Source organism: Falco biarmicus, chromosome 2 (genome assembly GCF_023638135.1).
Source record: "Falco biarmicus isolate bFalBia1 chromosome 2, bFalBia1.pri, whole genome shotgun sequence".
NCBI lineage: Eukaryota > Metazoa > Chordata > Aves > Falconiformes > Falconidae > Falco > Falco biarmicus.
In genome coordinates this window covers 46,130,556-46,155,285 of record NC_079289.1, presented here as the reverse complement: position 1 = coordinate 46,155,285, position 24,730 = coordinate 46,130,556, and the positions used below count along the sequence as shown (strand labels likewise).

At 35.1% G+C, this 24,730-nt stretch overlaps 1 protein-coding gene across 20 annotated transcripts in view; it reads left to right on the top strand.

The window, feature by feature from the left end:
- Positions 1–24,730, top strand: part of MYCBP2 (MYC binding protein 2) — a 200,572-nt gene that overhangs the window by 36,866 nt on the left and 138,976 nt on the right. For all 20 annotated transcript variants that reach the window (XM_056329559.1, XM_056329566.1, XM_056329571.1 and 17 more), the window contains exons 3-16: positions 409–624; positions 4,309–4,462; positions 5,852–6,048; positions 6,278–6,520; positions 6,801–6,872; positions 9,663–9,759; positions 14,109–14,182; positions 15,355–15,493; positions 16,312–16,388; positions 17,956–18,160; positions 21,325–21,489; positions 22,212–22,370; positions 23,125–23,329; positions 24,045–24,190. In XM_056329559.1, the coding sequence (XP_056185534.1) occupies positions 409–624; positions 4,309–4,462; positions 5,852–6,048; positions 6,278–6,520; positions 6,801–6,872; positions 9,663–9,759; positions 14,109–14,182; positions 15,355–15,493; positions 16,312–16,388; positions 17,956–18,160; positions 21,325–21,489; positions 22,212–22,370; positions 23,125–23,329; positions 24,045–24,190 (2,149 nt within the window). The remainder of the gene's footprint in view (positions 1–408; positions 625–4,308; positions 4,463–5,851; positions 6,049–6,277; positions 6,521–6,800; positions 6,873–9,662; positions 9,760–14,108; positions 14,183–15,354; positions 15,494–16,311; positions 16,389–17,955; positions 18,161–21,324; positions 21,490–22,211; positions 22,371–23,124; positions 23,330–24,044; positions 24,191–24,730) is intronic.

Below are 24,730 nucleotides of genomic sequence, written 5' to 3'. Positions count from 1 at the left end.
AGAATAAAAAATGATGCATTTTAAAATTCAATAATAAATAAAAAATAATAACTGACTCCTGTTAGATAAATCCTGAATTCTGCTAGTCTTTTGCCTGTGACACAGGTTTGAACCTTGCCTGTGACACAGGTTTGAACCATTCTGTAGCCTGAGCTGCTTTCATTTTCTGTCCCAGTGTCCTCATCAAGTTATGAGAGGTAGAGACTAAACCCAGATGGAATATATTGAAATTTCTTCCTTTTCCTCCTTTCTTTCCTGCCTGAAATATAATTGCTACTTCAGCAAGAAAGTTCAGTCTCGAGTTTGAGAATCATTTTGCTTAGCCAAAATTATTGAGATGGTTGAGATTACTTTTATTTAGCAAAGCTTGAAACTTCTAATAAACTTAAAATTGATCTTGTTTTTCAGACTGAAAACCTAGAAAGTACAATAACTATACCAGATATCAGATTACATAGCAACCCTTCAGCTTTTAATGTTTACTGCAATGTCCGCCATTGTGTGTTGGAGTGGCAAAAAAAGGAAGCATCTGTATCTTTGGCTTCAAAGAACAGTGTACAGAGTGGGGATTCAGACAGTGATGAAGAAGAGGAATCCAAAGAGCCACCTATCAAACTTCCAAAGGCAAGTAACTGGATACTGTTTAAAGTGTGCCATGTATGTCATCTGAAGTTGGTATGTTCTTTGTGGTCAATAAAGAACAGCATTCTAAGCTAGCTGCTCAGAAAATAGCTATAGTTTTAGTTGTGGTCCATTTAGTCCAGAATCATCTGATCTGATGAATTAGGAAGATCTGTGTACCTGCCCAGTAATTATCTTCAAGTCAATTAAATGTCAGGTGAACATTCAACTTGCACTCCTTTAGAAGTACTGGTACTTGAAACTAACCTACAGCCTCAAAAATCTTCATAAACAAAATGCAAATATGGTAGCTCTTAATCTGTCAGGCTACTAGCCACTAGTGATAAAATGTGCTTTCTCTTGCTTTATCCCCAAAAAGGAATAAATCTTTCTACTATTAGAATTCAGTTGGTGGAGTGTTTCCTAAAGCCGTTTGCCAGGTTTATGTGTAATTGCAATAACTGTCAATTATTCTTAATACCTTAGTTTTTTAATTTTCCACTTTCTTGCCTTTAGTGACTTTTGGCACTATAAATATAGATAGTAATACACCTTAAGATTTTGGACACTATAGTTCAACAGTTAGGGTAGGTTTTTTACTATTTACTAGTTCTGTGCTTATAGTAGCATTAATGGTGGAAAGTCAGAAATCTGTATACAAGCTACTGGTTTTTTCCTTAATTTTTTTGATTTAATGATTCATTTTGTACTATGTAACTTCTGTGCATTCAGTTTGTTCATTGCTAGCTTATTAATGCTATAAATCCTGCTTCCTTTTTGTATTCTGAGTCTAAAAAGCACGTTCAGAGTCAATTTCCTTGTTTGTATTTGCTCTAAAAACAATAAAAATAATGAACTAAAAATGGTGTTGCAGCAATGTTCTAGTTGTTTAGAAAATTAGAAGTTTATAGAAGTTTATAGATGATTGTGTTTAGGTAGTATTATCTGAAGGGCAAGTTTGGCACTCTGGGAAGTACTGGAGAATTGCAGAGGAATATAACCAAGTCAGGTAACTGCAATTTGGTAACTGAAATTTCACAGTTGGTAGTTGCAAAGTTATGTGTGGTCAGTAGAAATAGTTAGCATAATTTATGAACTGCATCTGACTCCTTGTGGATTATATTGAATGAATCAGCAAGTGCTTGTAGATGCTGGATTTGGAATTTTAAGTAAAAAGCAATATAGCTATTAGCATTTATAAAGAACGTAATGGAGTTTTAAAGAGATTTTGAAATTAAAAGAGGTTCCAAGAAGGATAAGATTTACCAGTGGTATGGACAGAACACTTGTATATAGAAATGAAAACATTGGTATTGTTAAAGATGTTGTAGAGTTTATCAAAAAGAGACTTGGAAAAATGGTGCAGTTTTAAAAAGATGGTGGCTTAGAAAAAATGATAGGGAAGCTGTAGGTAGGAAGCTTTTATCAAAACAGAAAATCAGTGAGATATTTTGTTACATTTAATACAGAAAATTTAAATTGATTAAAATCAGTATGCCTTCAAACTGTTCATTTTTAGCAAAGAATCTACAAAATATCAAAGAATTCAAGAATTTTTACTGATTGAACGATGTCTTAGATGCTTGGTACAACCTCAGTGCTTTTAATAACATATCTAGCTAATACTTGGTTGTTTAGGTCACTCTGAAATAAGACACTTTTTAATACTAATTTCACTTGCATCCAAACACTTGGAAAAAGCATCAACTTGGAGCTGTCTCAGAGGCAGTAAAACTTTTGGAGGCTAAGTATGTAAATGTCTTTGTATGCTGAATATAGGTGTCTGTCTTATGCTTTGAGGATAGTGTGGTCTCATTCTTACGTATAATGAACAATATTGGGTAGGGCTTAATTTGCTAAATGTAAAGACACATTTCTGAAAGTAATTGTTAGCTTATTAAAAAGAATACTGATGTATTTTGAGTTTCAAGGTGAGGTGAAAGATTAAAAAAAAAGTTTAGCCAAGATTATTTCTTCTCAGATTCTCCAGAGTTAAACTGGTGAAGTTAGTCCTTGGTGTGGATTTTTTGGTATTGTGTGGGGTTTTTTGGTTCTTTTTTTAATTAAAATTCTTATATATGCATATAATTCTTTCATAAGTATTTTTTATATATATATATATGTATGTGTGTGTGTATGTATATGGTGAAGAGAACTATTTTAAGATGCCTACCTGGTCTTTTTATCTCAGATACTAAAAAAAACCAACCCGAAACCTGTGAAGATAAGGCAAAACCCCAGCACAGCTATCCATGGTTGATTTCTACTGTAGTGGAAGTTCACCAAATTGTTTCCTTCACTGTGTTAGGTTCTCTGCTTTCTCCAGCTGCCTCTGTCAGCTGGTAGATGAGGTGTTCTGTTTGAAGACTGAGAAGAATACGTTAAACTTCTCATTTTCTCTCAAAGATACTATCACTGAAAAAAGGGTATTTATGAAAATGTACTATAGTGTATTTTATTCATTAGCCTGCAAGATGATGCTGAGTTTTGGATCTTGAAAAAAACATCTGTGCTGTTATTTTGTTGACAGGTGGTTGTTTTTTTGCCTTATAGATTCCATGCATGTGTTTTCATATCTTCATTGGAGTGGGGGAAATGTAAGGTGCAATTTGCAGGAAAATTGCTGTTGCACTTTGAAAACTTGATTTGATTATGTTTCTATTTTTCCTTCAAAAAACAAACAGGTGGTAAAAAAACTTCTGAAAGACAGGAACCAAAATAAATTGAATGACAGCAAAGACAGTTGCAAGGCATCTAGTAGAACTTAGATCTATTCTGACAGTCAGCTCTCTTTTAAGCATGACTGTCAGTTCCATTAACAATTTTATTTATTTTCAGATTTCAGTCTTTCTCAGATTTCACTCAGGGGTGAATCTATATTAAACACTATAAACATTGCGTCTCTGCTTCTGACAGAAACAATGAAGTTTTGAAGATATGGTTGCTTATTTGTTATGAGTTAACCCCACATGTTTTTTTTCACCCTCCTCACCATTACATACCATGTTTGAGAAGGAAGTGAAAGGGAACAGTCAGTGGAGAGAAGCATAATTGTAATCTCAGAACATTCAGAAATCCTAAAAGGGAAAGTTAGGAGTGGCTGTAACAGCGCTTTAACAGATGATGTATTAGTTGGCATAATGCATGTCTGTGACGAGTTACATAAAGAGTTTTAGCAATAAGCCATTCATCTTTGTTTTTTATATTGTCACAAAAACAATCTCAGAGGCTTTGGAGGGGAAAGTACTAGTGCTACCCGTATCAGCTGTCAAGTATATTGTTACTCAAGTTGGGAAGTAAGGATGCAAGCCAATTCTACCTTGCTGTTTCACATTAATGAGCAAGGAGAAAGGAAAGAAGTCTGTCAAATAAAGTGTGAGCTTGATCGAAATTAGAAGGACTCAGGAGGCACAGTTTGTCTTATATTGTCCAAAAAATTTTAAGTTTCCTTATTTTTTCATGGAACTATTACTCTGCTTAGATACACACTTTCATATAATGACATTACTTCTGAGTAATATTTGCGAGTACAGTTGTGTAGGTGGGTACTTTTGATTCTCTTTTGAATTACTGTTTACATTTTTGTTCTTCAAATAATTGTCTTGTACTGTGAACATTAGGATATACTTTTATTGATGAAGATCCAAAAATATTAACAGATATTCTGAAATATCTGTACTTCTTTAGATCATTGAAGTTGGATTATGTGAAGTCTTTGAACTGATAAAGGAGACGAGATTTTCTCATCCATCCTTGTGTCTCAGGAGCCTACAAGCCTTGCTTAATGTGCTCCAGGGCCAGCAACCAGAAGGACTGCAATCAGAGCCTCCTGAAGTCCTAGGTAATACCTCATCTGTTACTGTATTTGTATTAATATATATCTATTATTGTGTTGGAGAGAAGAAAATGATTCCTAGGAAGTATTTATGAGATGGTAACTTGTTTGTTCTCAACTGATTGACTTTATTCTGGAGTGTAAACTCCTTGTGGTGTTGTAACCAGTGCTTTCTCAGCATTAATCTTTTGTAGAACAGAAATATTGGCATGTAAAGATGTATATATATACTTATAAAAAAAGTATCATGTTTTGTTGCTGTGTAATGCAGAGCTTCACTGAAGCACATAGTAAACCTTATAAATTGAGATTTGCTTGTCTTACCAAATTATAAAATGCTTGGTCTTATTAGAAGGAAGAAAGTTCTACGGTGAACTTCTCTTGTGATTTGCTGTTGTAATCTGTAGCTTAGCTATTTAATTAAAATTTATATAAAGCTGCTAAACAAAATGTCAGAATTACTGCTTTTATTTCCTCTGGCCATCCAAAAGCTTCCCTGAAAATTAATTTTGCTTTTAATGATATTGAAACTAAAAGTTGAACTGAAGGCTTTAAGTGTGTGATTGATTATGTCCTTGAAATTAAAATCTAGTTATCTTTTATTAATTTATAGTTTTTACTTATTTGTAGAACTGCAAAGAAGACTAAGCTATAGCATCTGTAGTTTAAAATCGAACAAAAATATGTATTTTCAGACTTTCTATATATGTTTTTCTGTGTTATGGCTCAACTGTACTCCATTTCCAAAGAGTATAATAATTTGCTACAGAAAGTTTTATTTTGTATTGATGCATAGATTATTAAAAAGCTACAAAGAAGGCTTTGTTTCGATTACTGCCTCAGTGGTTATTTGTATATACTACCAAAAAAAAATGAGGTGGATTTCTGTTCACACCTTGATTGTTAAAGATGTTCAGCTGCTAAACAGTGCTTATAAAGAGGGATAGGATCAAAATAATTTTCAAGCTTTGATTTGAAATGCTTGTTTCTGAGAAATGGGATGTGCTTCAACATGGGTAATTGTCATAAAGATTAGACAAGTTTGGTCAAGACCTACATATCATCTCAGTGATGAGGCAGACTGAATAGGCAGATAAAGTAATTCCTTCTCACCCGTTTTTTATAAATGTGTTCCACTGTAACAGAAGGACTTGGTTTTTCTTCTCTGGCCATTGTGGTTGTCGAGACTTAACATTTTCTGGCTAAAAAAGAGTGAAAAGGATGTTTTAGGCCTGTTTAAATGGGATGCTTTCTTTTCTGTCTGGAAATAGAGCTAAATTTAACAGCTGAGGAAAGATGTACCATGTATTTTGTAAGTTTAATTTCCCATTGACTGGCAAATTGCTTGATACGATTTGGTGACTCATCTGTGTAATTGCTGTGTTTTATTTGCAGAATCCCTGTTCCAGCTTCTTCTGGAGATAACTGTCCGTAGCACAGGAATGAATGACAGTACAGGACAGTCCTTGACAGCACTTTCCTGCGCTTGCCTCTTCAGTTTGGTAGCAGCATGGGGAGAGACAGGAAGAACATTGCAAGCAATCTCTGCTATCCTCACCAATAATGGCAGCCATGCTTGTCAGACTATTCAGGTCTTTCACTAAAACTTCTCTGTATCTGGGAATTAATGTAAATGATACATACATGAGTTCTGAGAAGATCTATTTTGTAAATTCAGTTAACTTTTTTCCCCCTCACTATTTTTGAGATAAGAATAGGTACTTCTTCATCTATCTTGAGTTAGACATGGAAGAACAAAAAATACAACACTTAAAAAATAGTAATGTTTTTCATTCACTCACTATTTCTTCTACTGTTTAGGTGCCAACCATTTTAAACTCTCTTCAGCGGAGTGTACAGGCAGTTTTGGTAGGCAAAATCCAAATCCAGGACTGGTTCAGTAATGGGATAAAGAAGGCAGCCTTGATGCACAAATGGCCATTGAAAGAAATATCGGTAGATGAAGACGACCAGTGTCTCCTTCAGAGTGATGGCTTTTTCCTGTATCTTTTGTGTAAAGATGGACTTTACAAAATTGGCTCTGGATATAGCGGCACAGTGAGGGTAATGTGATTTCTTCTTGTCTGACAAATGATAGTTAATATTTTAACATAACTTTTATGATGTCCTGTTTCCATTGAGAATCTTTTGTAGCTTACTAATGATCAGTTCTTTTAAATTTGTCTAACCTTTTTGTGATGATTTCTATGAAAATTTTACAGCATTTTCCTAAAATTTTCACTCTTCAATATGGTTGAATACATTGTTATTTAGATGGTAAATTATTTTGTGTAAAATTGTTGCTCTGATACTTGTTAAATGATTGGAGCTTTTTGCTTTTCAGGGCCATATATACAATTCTACATCCCGCATCAAAAACAGAAAGGAAAAAAAGTCTTGGTTAGGCTATGCTCAGGTAGGTGAATATTTAAAACATAAAATGTGTGCCCCATCCCCAGTCCCCCATGAGTAATTTAAATAGATCTTGGCTTAGAGTAAGATGCATGGGTATTGTATTGTTCCTTTGGCTTTAGTTATAAAAATAAATTTTTTGATACTGACTTTTAAATTGTGGAAAATGAGGAACATCTGATGGTATTGGCATGTAGAAAGGAGTAATGAAATTTGTCATTGATTTGTGCTGTCACTGTAAATACTTTCTCAAAATACAATGGTTTAACACATAAATTAATGACTTGTACAATCAATTGATGTATGCTTCTTCAATAAAGAAGTCAATGGATGCAAACTGTGCTGTTGCAACAAAATAGTTTAAAAATATACGCAAAATATCTAATTATGAAAATTAATTTTAAAATATTTGTAGTAAATGACTACTGCAGAGTTAACTATATTTGGTGGATGTTTTGTGTTTTTAGAATTAGTCGGTTTCTGGAATATCAACCACCTTTTTTTATACCTTTGCCATTCATCATAAAAATAGTGGATTTTTTTAGAATCCTATTATTACCACTGAGTGTGCACACTCTCATGCTCTCTCTCCCTGCTCCCAAACAAAAAAACCTAGAGCAAACCAAAAATTAAATTTCAGAGAACAATGAATTTACCTAATTTTTTTTTACCTAGAGCAATTTTTATTGTATATTTACTATCAACTGAGTGATCTCATTGTCCCAGTGTGAAATTAACTGTACTCCTTTCACGTTTTTGAAGTGAAATGGCTTATTATGAATATATATTCTATTATTACAGTTATATACACACACACACATGACGTGGTTTTGTTTAGTGTTAAAACAGATCACAGAAAGGTATATTGGTGCAATACAAATGTGTGTGGATGCATTCATTCAGGAGCCTGTTTTATCAGTTTGGAAGGGAATAGGATCCATACAGTTTCACTATATAGAGTTACACATCTGTACATAGCTATAAATATATTTGATGTTCTTTGAGTGCTTGTACAGGTGTATGCACTCACACAGTGACTGTACCCAAAGACATTGCTAGTTGGAAAAATGTCACTCTGGGGCTATATTTATAGGAAGATGTGTAAGTTGCACTTATTGCTAAGTATGTGTCCGTAAAAGAGGTAAGATAAACCCTCAGTCTCATTTCCCTTCAGGTGCTAGGTTAAGTCAGCTCAAATTCAAGTGATTTTTCTTGCTTCATCATATGTTATTTTAGACTGATTCTTTTCTGTCTACTTTAATGCTCTTAACTTACTTTTCATAGCTTTTGTGGGTTTGTTTTTCCTCGTTTCACAAAGATTTATCCAGAAAAATTCAAGTAGTTTAGATGGAAGGAAAAGGATTGGTTGGATTTTTCTGTTGTTGTTAGATGATTGTAATTAGGGTCTGTGACTCCTTGACAAATGAAGATATTCAGAGGTTAAGCCTTAGTGACCTCCATGTGAAATGGGTCCATATGTAGATGTGTAGAATCCCCACCTGAGGCCAGTCATGCTTCAAGCAAGTACAAGCCATTGTCATATCTCCTGCTATGACACTACTGTTGTCAGAATCATTACTTGGTTCACATTGGCCTCTACAGCTTTCCTGTAGGTGAATACTACCTTGCTTGAGTGAGAACGTTTGTTCCTTTCCTTTAGCTGCTTTTATAGCAGAAGTGCTTTGTAAGTGTAAATTCCACACGTGTGTTTCTACCCTGCTCTCTCAAAGCCTTTGAAAGGTTCACAGGCATTGTAGGATCTTAAAAGATGCAAGAGCAAAGTTGCCATGTTACTACTTCTGTGGATCTATGCACATTATGCAAACATGGGGGCTTATGCAATCTATCTAGTTCAAGTGTTTGTTTAAAAGTGCACTCAGAGTTAGAGGTACAAACAACAAACCTCAAATGTGAATTTCAGATAGGCAAATATTTTTACTGAGAAACCTTCTAAAATGGTGACTGAATCAAACCTTTAAAAAAGTATACATATGAACAGAGGGAAGACACTGTTTTGGTATACCAAAGGAGACTTCTTGACATGGGTTGCTGACCAGAGTAAGTAATTTTTCAGAAATGAAGGTATTCTGCATGTGGAGAAACAGAAAGAGGAAATCTTTAGTCCTGAGTATCCCTTCCCCTAGGTCTGGTTAGGAGCTGGAACGTAAGAAGTATAAGAACTCATTGTATGTAACCTTGTGTCATGGCTACTGTCACCAAAATCACGCTGTACTTTGCAGGAATTTCTTTGACGCAGAGCTCAGAAAGAATAAATACATGGTATCTTGTTAGTGTGGGAGTCAAAGTAGTTAATTAACATATTTGAAAATTTATCTAGTTTTTAATGTTTATATTAATATTTATTAATGATCGCTCTCTATATAGGGCTATATATGTATTTTCTGCCTGGAATTCCTGTGAGTCCTTTGTTGATTTGGATAGTGGGGACAGGAACATTGGTTTTTACTGTGGCTGTAGGTTTTAACTGTAATTGCATACACATGAAGAACAGCATTACTACGTGTGACTCCAAAAGCTGTATACAAGCTTTAGCACACTGGTCTACAGAATGTAGAAAGTGTGGAGGAAGGGGATCAAATTTCCATTTTTTATTACAGAATTTGATTAATGGAAAAAAGTTGATTATCAAAATTAAGCAGATTTGTGGTAAAAGGTTTCAAAAATGTTTAAACAATACCTAAAATGACTATTGCACTTTTAAACTTTTTGACAATATCCTTTGATGTATTTAAGAATATTTTCGTACCAATATATGTATTTTTACTCTTACCAGGGTTATTTATTATATAGAGATGCAAATAATCACAGTATGACAGCCATAAGAATAAACCCTGAAACTCTGGAACAAGATGGTACAGTTGCTTTGCCAGGTGAGATCCTCTGGATGTAAGATGGTTATAGTTTACTGTTTATATGATATGTATTTTCAGGTAAGCGGAAGAGAAATTGAGACAGGTTTTGAGATCACAGAGACACTGCTTTTTTTATGACTGATTTGCCTCATTAGACCAGCTGCAGTGTTTCATTCTTACTCCAACTACTGGAAGAATGCTGCCACATTTTAGAATGTATGGTCATCTTAATTTAAAGACTCCAAGAGCTTAACTTCCTTCTTAGAGAATTTTTATTTCTTCCTCATTTGAAGTTTGAGCATTTGGCTTGGATGTGACTTTGTTTCCAGTATCTCTTACATGTAGGTAGTTACAAACTCTGACCAAAATAATTTTTAAGTTTTTAATATCATAGAAATGTATCTAAAGAACAAAGGAGGCTAATGAACACTGATGGGCTATGCTTCTGATGTTTAAGTTGGTGGTGGGTTTTTGTTTATTTGTTTTGTAGGTTTTGTTTGTTTGTTTTGGGGTGGTGTTGTTGTTGTTGGGGTTTAGGTCTCTGTTTAGAAAATGAGGATGTTCCTGGAACACGCTTTAATTAGCTTCCTGGTGAAACATCTCTTCCTAACCACTCACGTAAACAGTAGAAGGGCACAAGAATATCTTTTGATCGAGCAATGACAGGCTTATTCTGTAGATCAGAAGAAAGATTTTATGTTGCATCCTGACATAAATAAGAAGACACTGACTGAAACCTCAGAAAAATTCTCTAGGCTTTTTGTACTTCAAACACAAGCAATCATTTTTAAGACAAACTATGAGTGTAGAATCTAGTTTATGCAGCTTTCTGCAAGTCCTTAGAATGTGGATGCATGTTTAAGCTGCTTGGTCCTTGTGGGGCTGTATGAAAAGTCTTGAGTGAGAGCACATTCCAAGGACCTGACAAATTGCCTTGTAGGGCTGTTTTTACACTGTCTTCACCTCAAGGCACCTTCTTCAAACAGTAGGGTTCATTGAGGTCCTCAATTATGTTACCATCGATAAACAAATCGGTGCTCCTCATGCAAGTCTCGAGGGACACTTGAGAACATGTAAAGTCTGTACCTCTAAGCTTTTAGCTTTCTTTTGCAAATCTGAGTGACAGGTGTCATTCTGCAAGACAGCCTTGTGTTTATACTATAAAAAGGTGCAAATTAAATGAGTGTGCCTTCTAAACAAAACTGTAGTAATCTTTCAGTGCAAAAGTAAGTCTTACAACTGTGGGAATACCCAGTCAGAAATCCCTGAAACTATTTCACACAGTTGCTTTCCGTATGGTTTGTGATGGTGTGAAAGTGGATGCCAGGTGTTCTTTGTAACTCCTACCGTTTGTATTTCAGGCCTTGAACTTTGCTGTTTTACTTTCTACACTTCTACACGTTTATCTTAATATTATAATGTGAGCAGATATGACCTAGTCTTTTGGCTAGCACAAAGTCAAAGGGGTTCACTTCTGGTTATTTCAGTTTCCCATTAGGACAAAAGAAATTAAGGGGGGGGGGGGTGGGGGGGGTGGAGTATGTGACCTATATGAGGATACCTGATAAGTAACTCCAAGCAGTAGTGGCTGCCCCACTGTAACCTCAATAATAACCTGTGGCATGTTGTAGTTCTGAAAAACCATACTGGAAAGAACTAGAAGACAGTAACCTTGCTAACAGCTGAACACTGATCTGACTCCCAACTATTTGTTCCTAATTGGTATGGTATTCAGACATGGCTGTTTGGAGTTAATCTCTTTCAAATGCCTGGGTTGGTGATTATGCATTTAAATAAGGTATTTGCATTTATTTGTACAGGGATGGGAGGAGATTAGGAGTTCATTAGGACATGTGATTAGGAGTTGATCCCAGCTAGAAGTCACATGACCTTAGAAAGCTCAGTGAACTATAGAATATTATCTTCTCCTTTTTCAGACAGTAGGATCCACCAGTTTCTTGAAACCGTAAACTTCTATTTCAAAGGGCAGTCTTTCCACTCTGATAGATGATCTAGCAGATCTGACAATGTATCTGGAACTGCCAGGCTGTGTCAACATTCTTGTATCTAACACCTTTGCTAAGCTTCATACAATGTAGTTGAGATGTGGTGCTGTCTTCCCAGTCCAAATATCATAAAAGAATCTCTGAATTCTATAAGATTTTCTAGGTGATTGGACCGGAATTTACAGGGGTTTTTTTCTAGATTGTTTCTTTAACAGTAATGCTTACTACATACCTGAGAGAAAGATTGCTGTGTTCATCTGAAGAAATTGAAGTTACATGGTATATGGTTTCATTGTTCTTTGAATTTACACATGAATATCTTGGAGCTCAGGACTATTCACTTAGTCAGAAAAGTACTGCTGAGGGTAGCCTAGACAAGCTCAAGAGTACTTAAACAGCAGGCACAGGATGCACTGTGTAAATATGGAAGGTGATGGTTGACAGTTATCTTCTCGGGAAGCCTCTGCAGAGGCAGTGCTTAACAGATGTTGGTAGTTATGACCTTTAAATAAAACATAAGCACTTTCTGTTATAGTAATCTCCAGACAGAAACCTTTGATATCTTCATCCCCAGAGTAATTTCCAGTCAGATTGAGTAAGACCACAATTGTAGATAAGAGCTCCTTGCTAGCTGAGACACTACACTACCCTACTTTTTGCAGATACTCCATTTGTTTTCCAGTTTCTAATCTCCCCATTGATTAGATATTTAATGCTGGGCCTGGGTGTTATCTAATCATGTGCTAATTTTTAGGAAGTCTTCTGAAGAACATATATTAAGAAAAAAAAAACCCCAACATCCCAGATATAAACATATAAACAACCTCCAAAAACATTTACCTGGGGGCTTTCCTCTTCTTGAAATGACTCAAGAAGTAGGCCAAAGAGTAATATGGACCAACTGGTGGCCAGAATATCTTGTTTCCTTGACGGTTACACTTATGTGAATACGTAATTTTCAACCATTCAGAGGATCTTAATACTTACCAACTTCCTGTAACCTTTCAGAAATGTCATTTAGATTCTTTTTGGAACTTTTCTTCAAGTTATTGATGACTCTTGTTTTATCACTAATATCACTTTGCAACATAGAGAATTAGTAACGTGAACTGACCTTGGTCATCAAATCAAGATTATATTTGAGAGAGCAGTATTTCAGACTTCAGTGTATCTGTGATTCTCCATCCTGCTTGCTGCTTACCCTCTTTGTGATTCATACCTGTATGTGCTCTACGGGGGAGGTTGTCTACTTTAGGACTGTTACTTCAAGATGTGAAAATTAGAGAAGGCCACCTAATGCATATTCTGTTCCGGATAAGATAGTGTATTAGACTGGGCAGTACAGCAGGAAAAACTAAACAAGCTTATTGGTTTGTGCATACTGTGGTGTTTTTTTCAGGTGTAATATTTTTACAAAATATTCCAACTAGCTAGCAAAAAATAGCAAACTTGCTAGTTATGACAGAAGGTTATTATGTGCTTCATTTAGCATTAAGTTTATTAGATAAAATTACTGATACGGGATCTTTGTTCAGGTTATGAAGCAGATATTTAGAGTGTAAAGTAGCTGTCCCAGAATATTTTTAGAAGAGGTGTATTTCCTGTGTGTAATCAGTGAAACAAACATCTTACAAGCCATATAATATCAATATCTTTGTTAGCAGCTCCTAGAGCAGAGCAGGAAGGGAAAAAGAGATGGTGTTAGGGACATACTCTTAAACTTGCAGAGGAAGTGGTCTTTTTATTTTTACCCTAATATGGGCAGAATTCTTTCCTTACCATTTTTTCTTGGAAATAGCTGACCCATTTTCAATAAATATGTGATGCATTCAAGTATATACTTTGTAGTTTTCAAAAAACCCCTAATTTTCAGTTAATAATTTGGCAAACTTTATAAACAATGGGAAAATGAGATGAATAATGAATTCTGTTTCATTTATTTCTCTTAAGTTTTATATGCTGGACTGAGGAAATTTCTTTAAAGATAATGGCCCTTTTTTTTAAAAAAAAAAAGGGGGGGGGGGGGGGGAAGATCTTTGGGGAAGGAGAAAGACAAACACTCCCAGAAAATTAGAATTTGTGTTATAGTTTAGAATACCCCTCACAGGTGAATACTAAATGCTCTTACAGTTAAATATTGAGGTAATCCCTTATGTTTCATACAATGGAAAGTGCTTTAATAACTCTTAAAGGAACAAAGGAGTATTATATACTTTGGGTGAGAGAGGAGATCATAGCATAAAATAACATGTTATCAGAACAGTCTAATCTCTCTTCAGGCAAACTAGAATTCTCATAGTGTGATTAACAGTGTGTGTTATGTATGTTAAACTGATGCAGTGCATTTCATCTTTCTCACAGATTGTCATACTGAAGGGCAGAATATCCTTTTCACTGATGGAGAATATATTAATCAAATAGCAGCATCTAGAGATGTAAGTGTTACATATGATGGGTAAACTTCTTTCAACTGAATTGTTTTATTTTACAATACTTATAGCATCCTTTTTGCTTAATGTTTGGCTTTTTCTTTGCTAAGGAAGAAATCCATGTAACTAGAGATAATGGGGAAACTACCATATTTGTGCATAAAGGAGCAATATTTTGGTATTTACCCACACAATTTTAATTTGTGATGGATTTTTCAGGGTTTTTTTTATTTTTCAGATAAATTTTAAGGAAAATGTTGTTGCTCTTTCTGAGGAAAAAAAATCTTATACGTGGAATAATTTTTTTTTAACATGTTGTTCTCCAGGATCTCTGTGGCATAAGCTTCTTAGAGCTTAATTATATATTTTTATTTTTCTAATTTAGTTTCTTGTAATTGCTTTGGTACATGTTAGGGAATTTCAGCGAGATTTAATAGAAGAGGTATGAAAGATACTACATTCGGATAGATTTTTATATGAAAATTGCCTATTGGCCAAAGTTATGGAAATGCAAGTAAGTGCTTCTACTAAGGGCAAAATAGTTCTAGCTGTTCTGTGTTGTGTTTGGCAGACAGTTATTACATTTTTGGATCTGGATGGATCACTGTGTTTTGACAGTGAGAAAGCTGTAAAACAGGGATAGGGCAGGGATGGGGTGATACAGGCTTGGCAAGAAGTGCCAAACTTGCACCTATAAGAGAACCAGGATTAATCCCTTTCCCTGCTAATAAAACAACGTTTAACATGGCCAGATGAAGATGCTTGATCTACACTTGTAAACAAAAACCTGTTTTAGCTACTCTTTAAAGCAGTTACTTTTAACTGCGATGCAGAATTTTGGGTTCTGGATCAGGAGGGCATAAAAGATAAATGTGAATAGTTATAAATATTTCTGTGGTGAGATTCAGAGTTAATTATAGTAATTCACCATTTTCATAGTGTTCATAGTGTTTTCATAGAATTCAAAGTATGTTTAAGGTCAGTCAGATGCTTATCTTCAGCTCGTCCTGTTTGACACTTTCTTCTGTTCTCCTGTATAATAATGTTACATTTATCAATGTGTCCTCTGATAACTTGCTCTGAAGTAGTATTATCCTGAGGCACCTAGGCCTTAAAAAGTAAATTAATGCATTTATTATACAGTATAAAGTAGGTTGTTTTTTATTTATTTATTGCAGGATGGCTTTGTAGTGCGAATATTTGCAACAAGTACTGAGCCAGTACTGCAACAAGAGCTGCAGCTTAAGCTTGCAAGAAAATGCCTACATGCCTGTGGCATCTCATTGTTTGATTTGGAGAAAGACTTGCACATTATCAGTAAGTTCTCTTCTGTGAAGTAAGTTCTCTTCTGTGAAGGTTAATAAAACCCTAGTAATTCAAATAATGAAACCAAAACACTGCCCTTCCTGTTGTTTGCCTTTATTACGTGCAAGAAGGTATAGGTCCATTATAAACAGGTGGAGAAGTACAAGGGTTTTGAAACTGCTTAAGCGTTATTTGACTCATAGTAATCCACATACACATTTTGAAACCACCTTTCTATCTGTAGCATGATCAATGGTTTTCCGGTATTTTCCTCTAGTTGTGCAATAAATATATAATTGTTTGAAGCTTGGACTTCATAATGGTGCTCATATAACACATAGATAAACTATAGAACTCCTTGTTGTTTTGGGTCAAATCTACAAAATTTAAAAGGACTGTTGGCTGGATTAATGGAACAGAAATGTATTGAAAGATATTAAATTACATGAAAAACACCTTTGCATTAGAGTCTGAGATGCAATAATGTTGGTTCCTACAAAGGCATTTTGGAGAGATATGACTTGGCCTTTGTTGTGGGTCTTTTTTTCTCCATTAGGTTTCTGCTTTTGGTGCTATCAGAACAAAAAGGCTACACGGACCTTTTCTCTGACCAAGCGCAGTAGCTCTTATGCTAGTGCTTTTTACCTCTTTGAACAACTCTGTCAAGTCTAGCCCTGTAAGCCTTCTTGTGGCAGCAAGACTTTGTTTCACTTGTAACTTTCTTAGAACTTATTGTTATGACAAACTGTCCCGGGCAGAGTTACGTTTGTAAACTTGTCTGTGAAACCGACTGGTTAAACTGTCTGGTTAACACAATCTTACTCACTCAGGTACAGGGTTTGATGAGGAATCAGCTGTCCTTGGTGCTGGAAGAGAGTTTGCACTAATGAAAACTGCTAGTGGAAAGGTACTGAACATGTTCTGTAGTAAATAACGAACTACACGTTATATCTACACGTCTTTTAATTTAATTACTGTTTTCCAAAATAGCTTCTTGCCTTTTTAGTATGTTAGAAAGACTTTATATGACACTATTTAAATACATTTTCAGAGCCTACTTTAAAGAGAAAAAGGAAAATGGTTATTTAAAACCACAGATGGTGTTGGAACCATTGAGAAATCTGTGGCTTGAAATTTACAGGAATTTCTACGGTCAGTCTTACTTAAAGATGGTGTGAGGCTTTGTTTTAGATTTGGGGGACAAAATTACCTTTTGTCTAAAATGATGTATTAGCACATAGCACATTTGCAAAATTTTTTGCCTCATAACTTTACGTAAGCACTCTGACCATAGTCATTTATTTAAATCCCAGCCTGATTTTTCCAATCCTTTTGAAAATTACTATCTTCCCTAGGCAAAGTTTTCAATTAATTTCTTTAAACCTGTTCTTAATGATTTGATATGTTGGTTCTGCTCAGTGGAGGCTGTTTTTCTGAGACATTTGCATATTCATTGACATTTAGAAATAATTTTGCTTACTGTGACTATGACTTTTTTACATTATTTACTGTGGTTCTGTTTTGGTTTGGGAAACTGATGTTATTTTACTTGTATAAGCATAGTTCCTTGTTTTTCTCTGTTCAGAATTGTGTTGCTTTTTTGGAATGAAGGCCTTGCTCTGCTGCTATCAAAACAGTGAGACTGGTGAAAATGTTCACAAATAAACTTAACTATGTTTTCCTAAAAAAATTTAATGTTATGAAACAGAATTTGATCAAGCAATACTCTTCAGACATTAGAGGACACAGGTTAATTTGAACTTGAGACTAACAAATGCCTCTTCAGTATAACATTAACAAATTTCCTAATTTTGATCTCTAAATTTGTGTGTTTAGGTAGGAAATACACTTTATAAGACAATGACAAATGGCTTTAGGTGCCCACATAGGTTAACACACCTATTTTATATTACTATTGAGTAGCATGGTTCTAGAGGAAACTTTTTAGTCCAAACCAGTAGTTTTGTGTTTGTTCATGTGAAATATTTTATTCTGTGTTATTTATGTACTCAATGGCCACTGTGCATTTACTGAAAAGAAGTTCTAAAAATGTGTCAAAGCATATGAAAATTTGTAGTAATTTGGTATTTTAAACTATTTTTATTGTGATAGTCCCATCTTGGTTTTACACTGAGTTAACTTTTAAGTGTTTTCAATGCTTGGTTTCCTCTGAGTAGTTTCTTCTGTACAGTTCTTTCTTGTGTGTTCAACTCATTTAGCCAAACAATTATATATGAAAACTAACTCTGTGGCACAGTAGAAAGCACAATTCAAAACAGTATCTAATCAGAATGTTTCCCCCATTAAGTCAAAATTCATGAATTTAGAATAGAGATATTGAAATACTGTAAACAATTTCAGGGAAAGTTCTGTATGGTTTGAAGTGATGGGATTTAAAAATAATGCAACTTCAAAAATTATGCATGTTTAAAGTGCTGTGGCATAACTAAAAATTGTGAACTGTTTTCTCCTAGATTTATTATACAGGCAAATATCAGAGCCTTGGAATCAAACAAGGTGGTCCTTCAGCAGGAAAATGGGTTGAACTCCCAATCACAAAATCTCCAAAGATTATTCAGTTCTCTGTTGGACATGATGGCTCACACGCCTTACTTGTTGCTGAGGATGGAAGCATATTCTTCACAGGTTCTGCTAGTAAGGGAGAGGATGGCGAATCAAGTATGTATTTACACTTGCTTGACCAATGGTTGATAAAAGCCTGTTAACCACCTTTTAATTTGAAGAGTTTAAATGTTTTCCAAGACCATGTAAGCATGCCATTGAGTTTGAGTTTTGCACCCTGACAACCAATTCCACCACCTCTCGCAGCTAGAGATGTTTATGATCTTTTACCACAGTTTGGATTGTATCATGGGAGTGCTATTTTAGAGTTGTCCTGAGGAAAGGCAGTCATAAGTTTGGTCAAGAGGCCATGCTGTCTGCGTGGAACTTTGTCTCAAAAACTGAAGAGCCAAACTTTAGCCTTTTCACTGTTGTTTTAGAGAACTTTGGAAATCGATGTTTTGCCAGCTAATGCCTCTCCATGATGCAGAGGTACATTGATTAGGAATTGTAGAAGCATGGTCTTCTGTGCTTGATCGAGCAGAACTCTTCAGACATTAGAGAAGACAGATTAATTTGGTCTTCAGACTAACAAACGCCTCTTCAATATAGAATTATCAGACTTCCTAGTTTTGATCTCTGAAGCTGTGTGTTTAGGTTGAAATACACTTTATAAGACAATGAAAGTTACCTTTAGATGACCTAAAGCTCTGATCTGCTCTGATGTTAAATACTTCACTTTAGAAAACAGACTATTCTGTTATGTTGTGTTAGATTAATATTTTTTTTTAAAAAAAAAAGTTTTGAAAAATGTCTAGCTCCTGAAGATCTTAAAACAAAGCTATTTGAGTTGTCAGCCTCACGTGTACATTTTAATAGGATAATATGTATATTTCTATACAAGCCTAACTCAATTTCAAATGAATCTCTCCATAATGTCCTTCTTTAATAATGTAACTTAATGTTACCATTGAAATTAATATATTTTTCAGAAGGTGAGTTTGTGGAAAACTTCAATCTGCTAGCCATAGATTTTAAACACAGATTTAATAAGACTGAAATATTTGTGCCTCAGTGCAGTCAATTAGAAATATTATGAATTTTATACCAACATTTGAGTACTGTTTAAGTCTTTGGATACTAGTAGATGGTTAGAATTTTAAAATTTATTTAAAATAGAATGTAAAAATAGATTTAAAGTCTTGATAAACAGCAATGGTAGAGTCCAGCTTTGTTTCAATCAACTGTGTAGGCATTTTACCTTTCAAGAAAGCTGTTAACAAAAACTCAGCAGGCTGCATATGTGACGTATGGCATAGCTCATGCAGAAAGAAAGCATAGTTAGCTTACTGTTCCTGTAAAAGATTAACTACACTGACAGTATTCTCCAAGACTGTGTTTTCTCATGTAATATAACTAAAATGCAGTCAAGAACATATTTTAAGGTTTGATAATGCATATGGTGTGGATTTTTGAATGTATTCAGAGTGAGGGGAATTTACTAGTAGTACTTTGGTATGTGCTTAGTATGTGCTGTAGTAACTTTTTAGAGTCTTCCTAAATGCAAATCTAATTAAAATTGTGTTGGACAAAATCATACTACTTTCTCCAGTAAATGTAAAGTAAATTTAAGAGATTCAAGCAAAAATATTTCAGGAAATATATTTAAAAGCATAAATTTCAAGATTTCTTTGCACAGTTATTGGGAAGTTATCCAGAATACAATTAAACTGACTGTTTTTGTTGTATAATTAATCTACAATTTCAGATGACACAGAAGTTTAGCACTGTGAAGTAAACTGCTGCTGCTACTTTTTTTTTTTTTTAAGTAGCAAAAATTAAATGAGAAGATTCAGTGCTTACCAGATCTTCTTACTGAAGAATCTGCTCAAGGACCTGATGATGGTCTTTCTATGTTCTTTTATAAATTCAGCTCTCTTCTGACTCATCTGGTTCTCTTCGCCTCTTTAATTTGGCTCAGAGTGGATATGCACAGGTTTTATTTTTTAGTCCCCTTATTTCTTTTAAACCTGGGCAGGGAGACTGGGTTTTTGTCAACAGTATGTGTACGTGTTCTTTGTAGGAAGTTGGTAACTGTCAGCACTGAAAGTAACTGGCAGTTCTTTGACTTGGGTGAGGAATCACCGACAGTAATGATAGCTATTAGTTCTTTTATCCAGTCTTTAGCTACGCTGTTACTGATTTGTTTGAGACCAGATTGGAAATAGTGATTTTGGGGTAGGGCTTTTTTAGCACTTTTTATTCCCTTTTTCTTCCTGTGGGAATCTGTTGTGACTCAGAGGTTTTCTAAACATTGTTGTCAGGGTTTAACCCCAGCCTGCAACTAAGTACTATGCAGCTGCTCGCTCACTCCCTCCCTGCCCCCCCGCAGTGGGATGGGGAGAAGAGTCAGGAAAAGGTAAAACCTGTGGGTTGAGATAAGAACACTATAATAATTGAAGTAATGTAAAAAATTGTCATAATAGTAATGACAATGGAGATATTAAAAAGAGAGGAATAAAACCCAAGAAAACCAAGTGAGGCACGACAGAGTTGCTCATCACTCACTGATGGGTGCCCAGCCAGTCCCCAAGCAGCGATCGGTCTGCACTGGCCAACTCCCCCCCCCAGTTCATATACTCAGCGTGATGTTCTAAGGTATGGAATATCCCTTGGACTAGTTCAGGTCAGCTGTCCTTTTTATGCTCTCTCCCAGCTTCTAGTGTACCTCCCTTATTGGCGCAGATGGGGAACTGTAAAGGCCTTGACTAACAGTAAGCACTACTTAGCAACAACTAAAACATCAGTGTGTCCTCAACATTATTGTCATGCTAAATTCAAAACACAGCACTGTACCAGCTACTAGGAAGAAAATTTGTTCTATCCCAGCTGAAACTGGGACAATGATTTTAATAGAGTTTAATATTTTTCTTGTAAAGAACTTGTGCAACATTTCCCTGTAAACTTATGCATATATTGTCATATATATTCTTCTCACATGGCAATGAGGACTCTTTTTTTACTATGCACTGCTTTGTAAAGTTCACAAAGTTAGTTCAGTCTATATATAAAAGAAAAACTTAAAGAATCATTCCTGGAAGATACCTATCTCATCATGACTTTGCCATTGAATTTTTTGAAAGAAACCGGTGTAATCCATTAAAAATCATACAGATGACAGTAGCAGTCTGAAAACTAACCCCTAACTATAAAACAAATGTTATTGTGCCTTTGAAAATGATTTTGGTAGAATGACTTGCAACTTATTTATTTATTTAAAGCTAAAAGCAGACGGCAGTCAAAACCATATAAGCCTAAAAAAATTATTAAAATGGAGGGAAAGATTGTCATATCTACAGCATGCAATAATGGAAGCAGTTCTGTAATTTCGAAAGATGGAGAACTCTACATGTTTGGAAAAGATGCCATTTACTCCGATAGTACAAGTAAGTTAATATTTTTCTTTTAAGTGATTTTTCAACTAGAGTAATTGAAATGAGTCTGGAAGCTTTTAACATGTGTAAATGATGTTTGTGTGTTTCCTACTCTCCTAATAAATTTCTGAATTTCTGCTGATTCAGCCAAATATGGCAGAAGGATAGAAAGAGAAGACAATTTCCTTAAGTTCTGTAAAAATGTATAGCAGCACTGGTGACAAATGCCCAAACAAATGCTTCCACTAAGGAGAAGAAAAAATAAATTATTTGTTGTATTAATCTGACACTAGAAGGCCACACAGGGAAAAGTCAACAGAAATGAGACATGTTTTGTCAGGAGCAAAGGCTGCAGGAAACCAGGCCTTATATGTTCCTTTGCTCAAAAGACAGCCTGTTTTGAATTTGCAGGTGATCCAGTGCATCTCAATTTAAATAAAATATTGAAGAAAAAAACTCCAGTGGCATTACAACTCCTTTAGAATTGTTTTTCAGAACAAGTGATTTGCAGCAGGGTTTGGTTTGGTTTTGGCTTTCCTTTCCTTGCAGGATAAATGGCCTAGACCTAATTCTCCTTTCACTTCTTATTCTAGAACTTGGTTTTTATATCTGCTTTTCTCCTTTGCTGTTAATTCAAAAATTGTCAGTATCCATTAGCAGTTTTGTTATGTCTCTGAAATTTCCTTCTCGGGTAGAAAGTACAATTTACCACTCAACTGTTTTATATCTTATAGGTTTAGTAACAGATTTGAAAGGCCATTTTGTGACTCAAGTAGCCATGGGCAAAGCTCACACCTGTGTGTTAATGAAGAATGGAGAAGTTTGGACATTTGGTGTAAATAATAAAGGACAGTGTGGGCGAGACACAGGCTCCATGAGCCAGGGAGGAAAAGGTGAAGGACCTAGATTTTTCCTTTTGTTTTGTGTGCTGGAAAATATTACAAGTGAAAACATAGCTAAGCATTTTATTATAAAATATAATTCCAATACTAAAGCTAAAGTACCTGCAACATGCTTAAAGAAACACACAGGTATGGATACTTTCACTTGAATGTCAGGTATTTGGTATTCTGCACATACTAATAAACTTAGTTATGTTAAAAAAAAAAATTAAATCTCAATTACTTTTGTCAGTGAAAAAGCTTTTCTTTAAAACAAATGAGTAAAATCAAACCTCATCACTCCTTGTCTTACTATGTGCCATTGTCTTAGTAAGAAAAAAATTTCTACCTTTCCTTGTTTTCATTCAGTCTTGAGGCTGTTGTTTGCCCAAACAGAGCATGACTGTAAGTCTATATCTTTCTCCAGAAAACCGAGCATTTCCGTTACTCCTAAATATAGGTATGAAAAGTCATACCTGTTCATCTTTGCTGGATTAGCATATGTTATATGTGATGAGTAAATGACCTGTTACTTGTATACTGAATATAAATGTTTCATTTCCATTTTCATTGTGAAACCATAGCTATGTACCCCAGCCTGTGCTCAGAGGGGTTTTACAGGCGTTGTTGTGCTGGCTGAGCATGCAAAGCAGGCATGCCTAGTCACTCCTTTTAAAACCTGATCTGCGTGTGTTCTTCAGAGCTTCTGCAGCAGCCACTGTTGGCCTCAGAAAACAGCTCTTTCTTGTTTCAATATCTTGACTAGGTTTTGGTGTGGAGAACATGGCAACAGCAATGGATGAAGACCTAGAAGAGGAACTGGATGAAAAAGATGAGAAGTCCATGATGTGTCCTCCAGGCATGCATAAATGGAAGCTGGAACAGTGTATGGTGTGCACTGTATGTGGAGATTGCACAGGCTATGGAGCTAGCTGTGTTAGTAGTGGGCGTCCTGACAGGGTGCCTGGAGGGTAAGCAAACATACGGAAATACACTTGCTATAGTGTGTTGAATGGCTAAAGCATGTGTTGAATACAAACTGAGTCGATGTGGTTTTAAACTTCCATTTAAGGTAACATTATATCTAAAAATAGTCTGCTTTTAAAATCAGAAGTAGGCTAAAATTTTTGTGTATGGCTTGTGATAGTTTCAAGTGATTTAGGTTTAAATTCATTTTTTAACATTTCTTTAGCATATAGTTCTTTACTAGAAGCTGTTGTATGTGAGCACCAATGTAATCTGTTTCTTGATAGAGCTGCTGGCTTTGGCATAACATTTCTTCATCCTATGATGGAAGTTTTTTTTATCTTGCTCTTCCAGTTGCTTTTATCTGTTACTTTGGGGTTGAGCTGCATAAAGGGCCACTGCTTTACATATTGCCATTACTGTTTATCCAGCATGGCCTGTGCTTGTTTTTAACTTGTTCATGTTTTCATGTTGTGTATGTTTAATTAAATGAAGAAAAGTTAATGCTGAGAAGTCAGTTCAGATATGCATGGTTAGTGTGTGCTCTCTGGCACCATGGAACAGCAGCTAGGATTTAAATTAGCTATATTTTCTGTTTATCTCAGGAAAAATTACATATCCAGAGGTAGAACAAATAAATAATGTATGCTTTAATTACCAAGGCATCAGTAAAGCACAAAAATAGAAGATAGTGATAAAGGAACTCTTTATTTGCTGCAGAATCTGTGGCTGTGGCTCAGGTGAGTCAGGCTGTGCTGTATGTGGCTGCTGCAAGGCATGTGCTAGAGAACTGGATGGCCAGGAAGCAAGGCAAAGAGGAATCCTTGATGCTGTAAAAGAGATGATACCTTTAGATCTCTTGTTGGGTAAGTGACATGAAATTAGCAAGATGGCTTTTAATTTTCTTTCTTGCTGCACCTTTTTTTTCCTCAGTAGATCTGTTTACGCTCTTTAATAAACTCAGTCCCACTGATGACTTTTGAAACTTGAATTGGAATAATAGGTTAGTTTAGAAATGGGTTTGTTCTTTTCAGTTAATATTTCAGTTAGTATTTTCATTCTTCTGTATGATAAAACTTTGTATCTTAAATAATGCAGTTCTTTCTTTCCAATCAAATTACTGAATTTTTAGATTTACAGAATAGTTTCAGCATTATATTTTTAAAATGGGTAAAATGTGGTTTATCATGTAGATTTAATTGGTGAAATAGAAAAGTGGAATCACATTGGTAAGTGAAATATTTTAAACTTGCCCTTACTATAGACCTGTGTCCATTTTGTCTTGTGTGGTTATGATACTGATACTAGAAAGTTGTTCTTGTTCTTTTTTGATAGCCTGAAACTTTTTCTATAATCTTTTTGTCAGGGTTTTTTGTAGTTACATAGAAGATGGGGAATATTGTTTC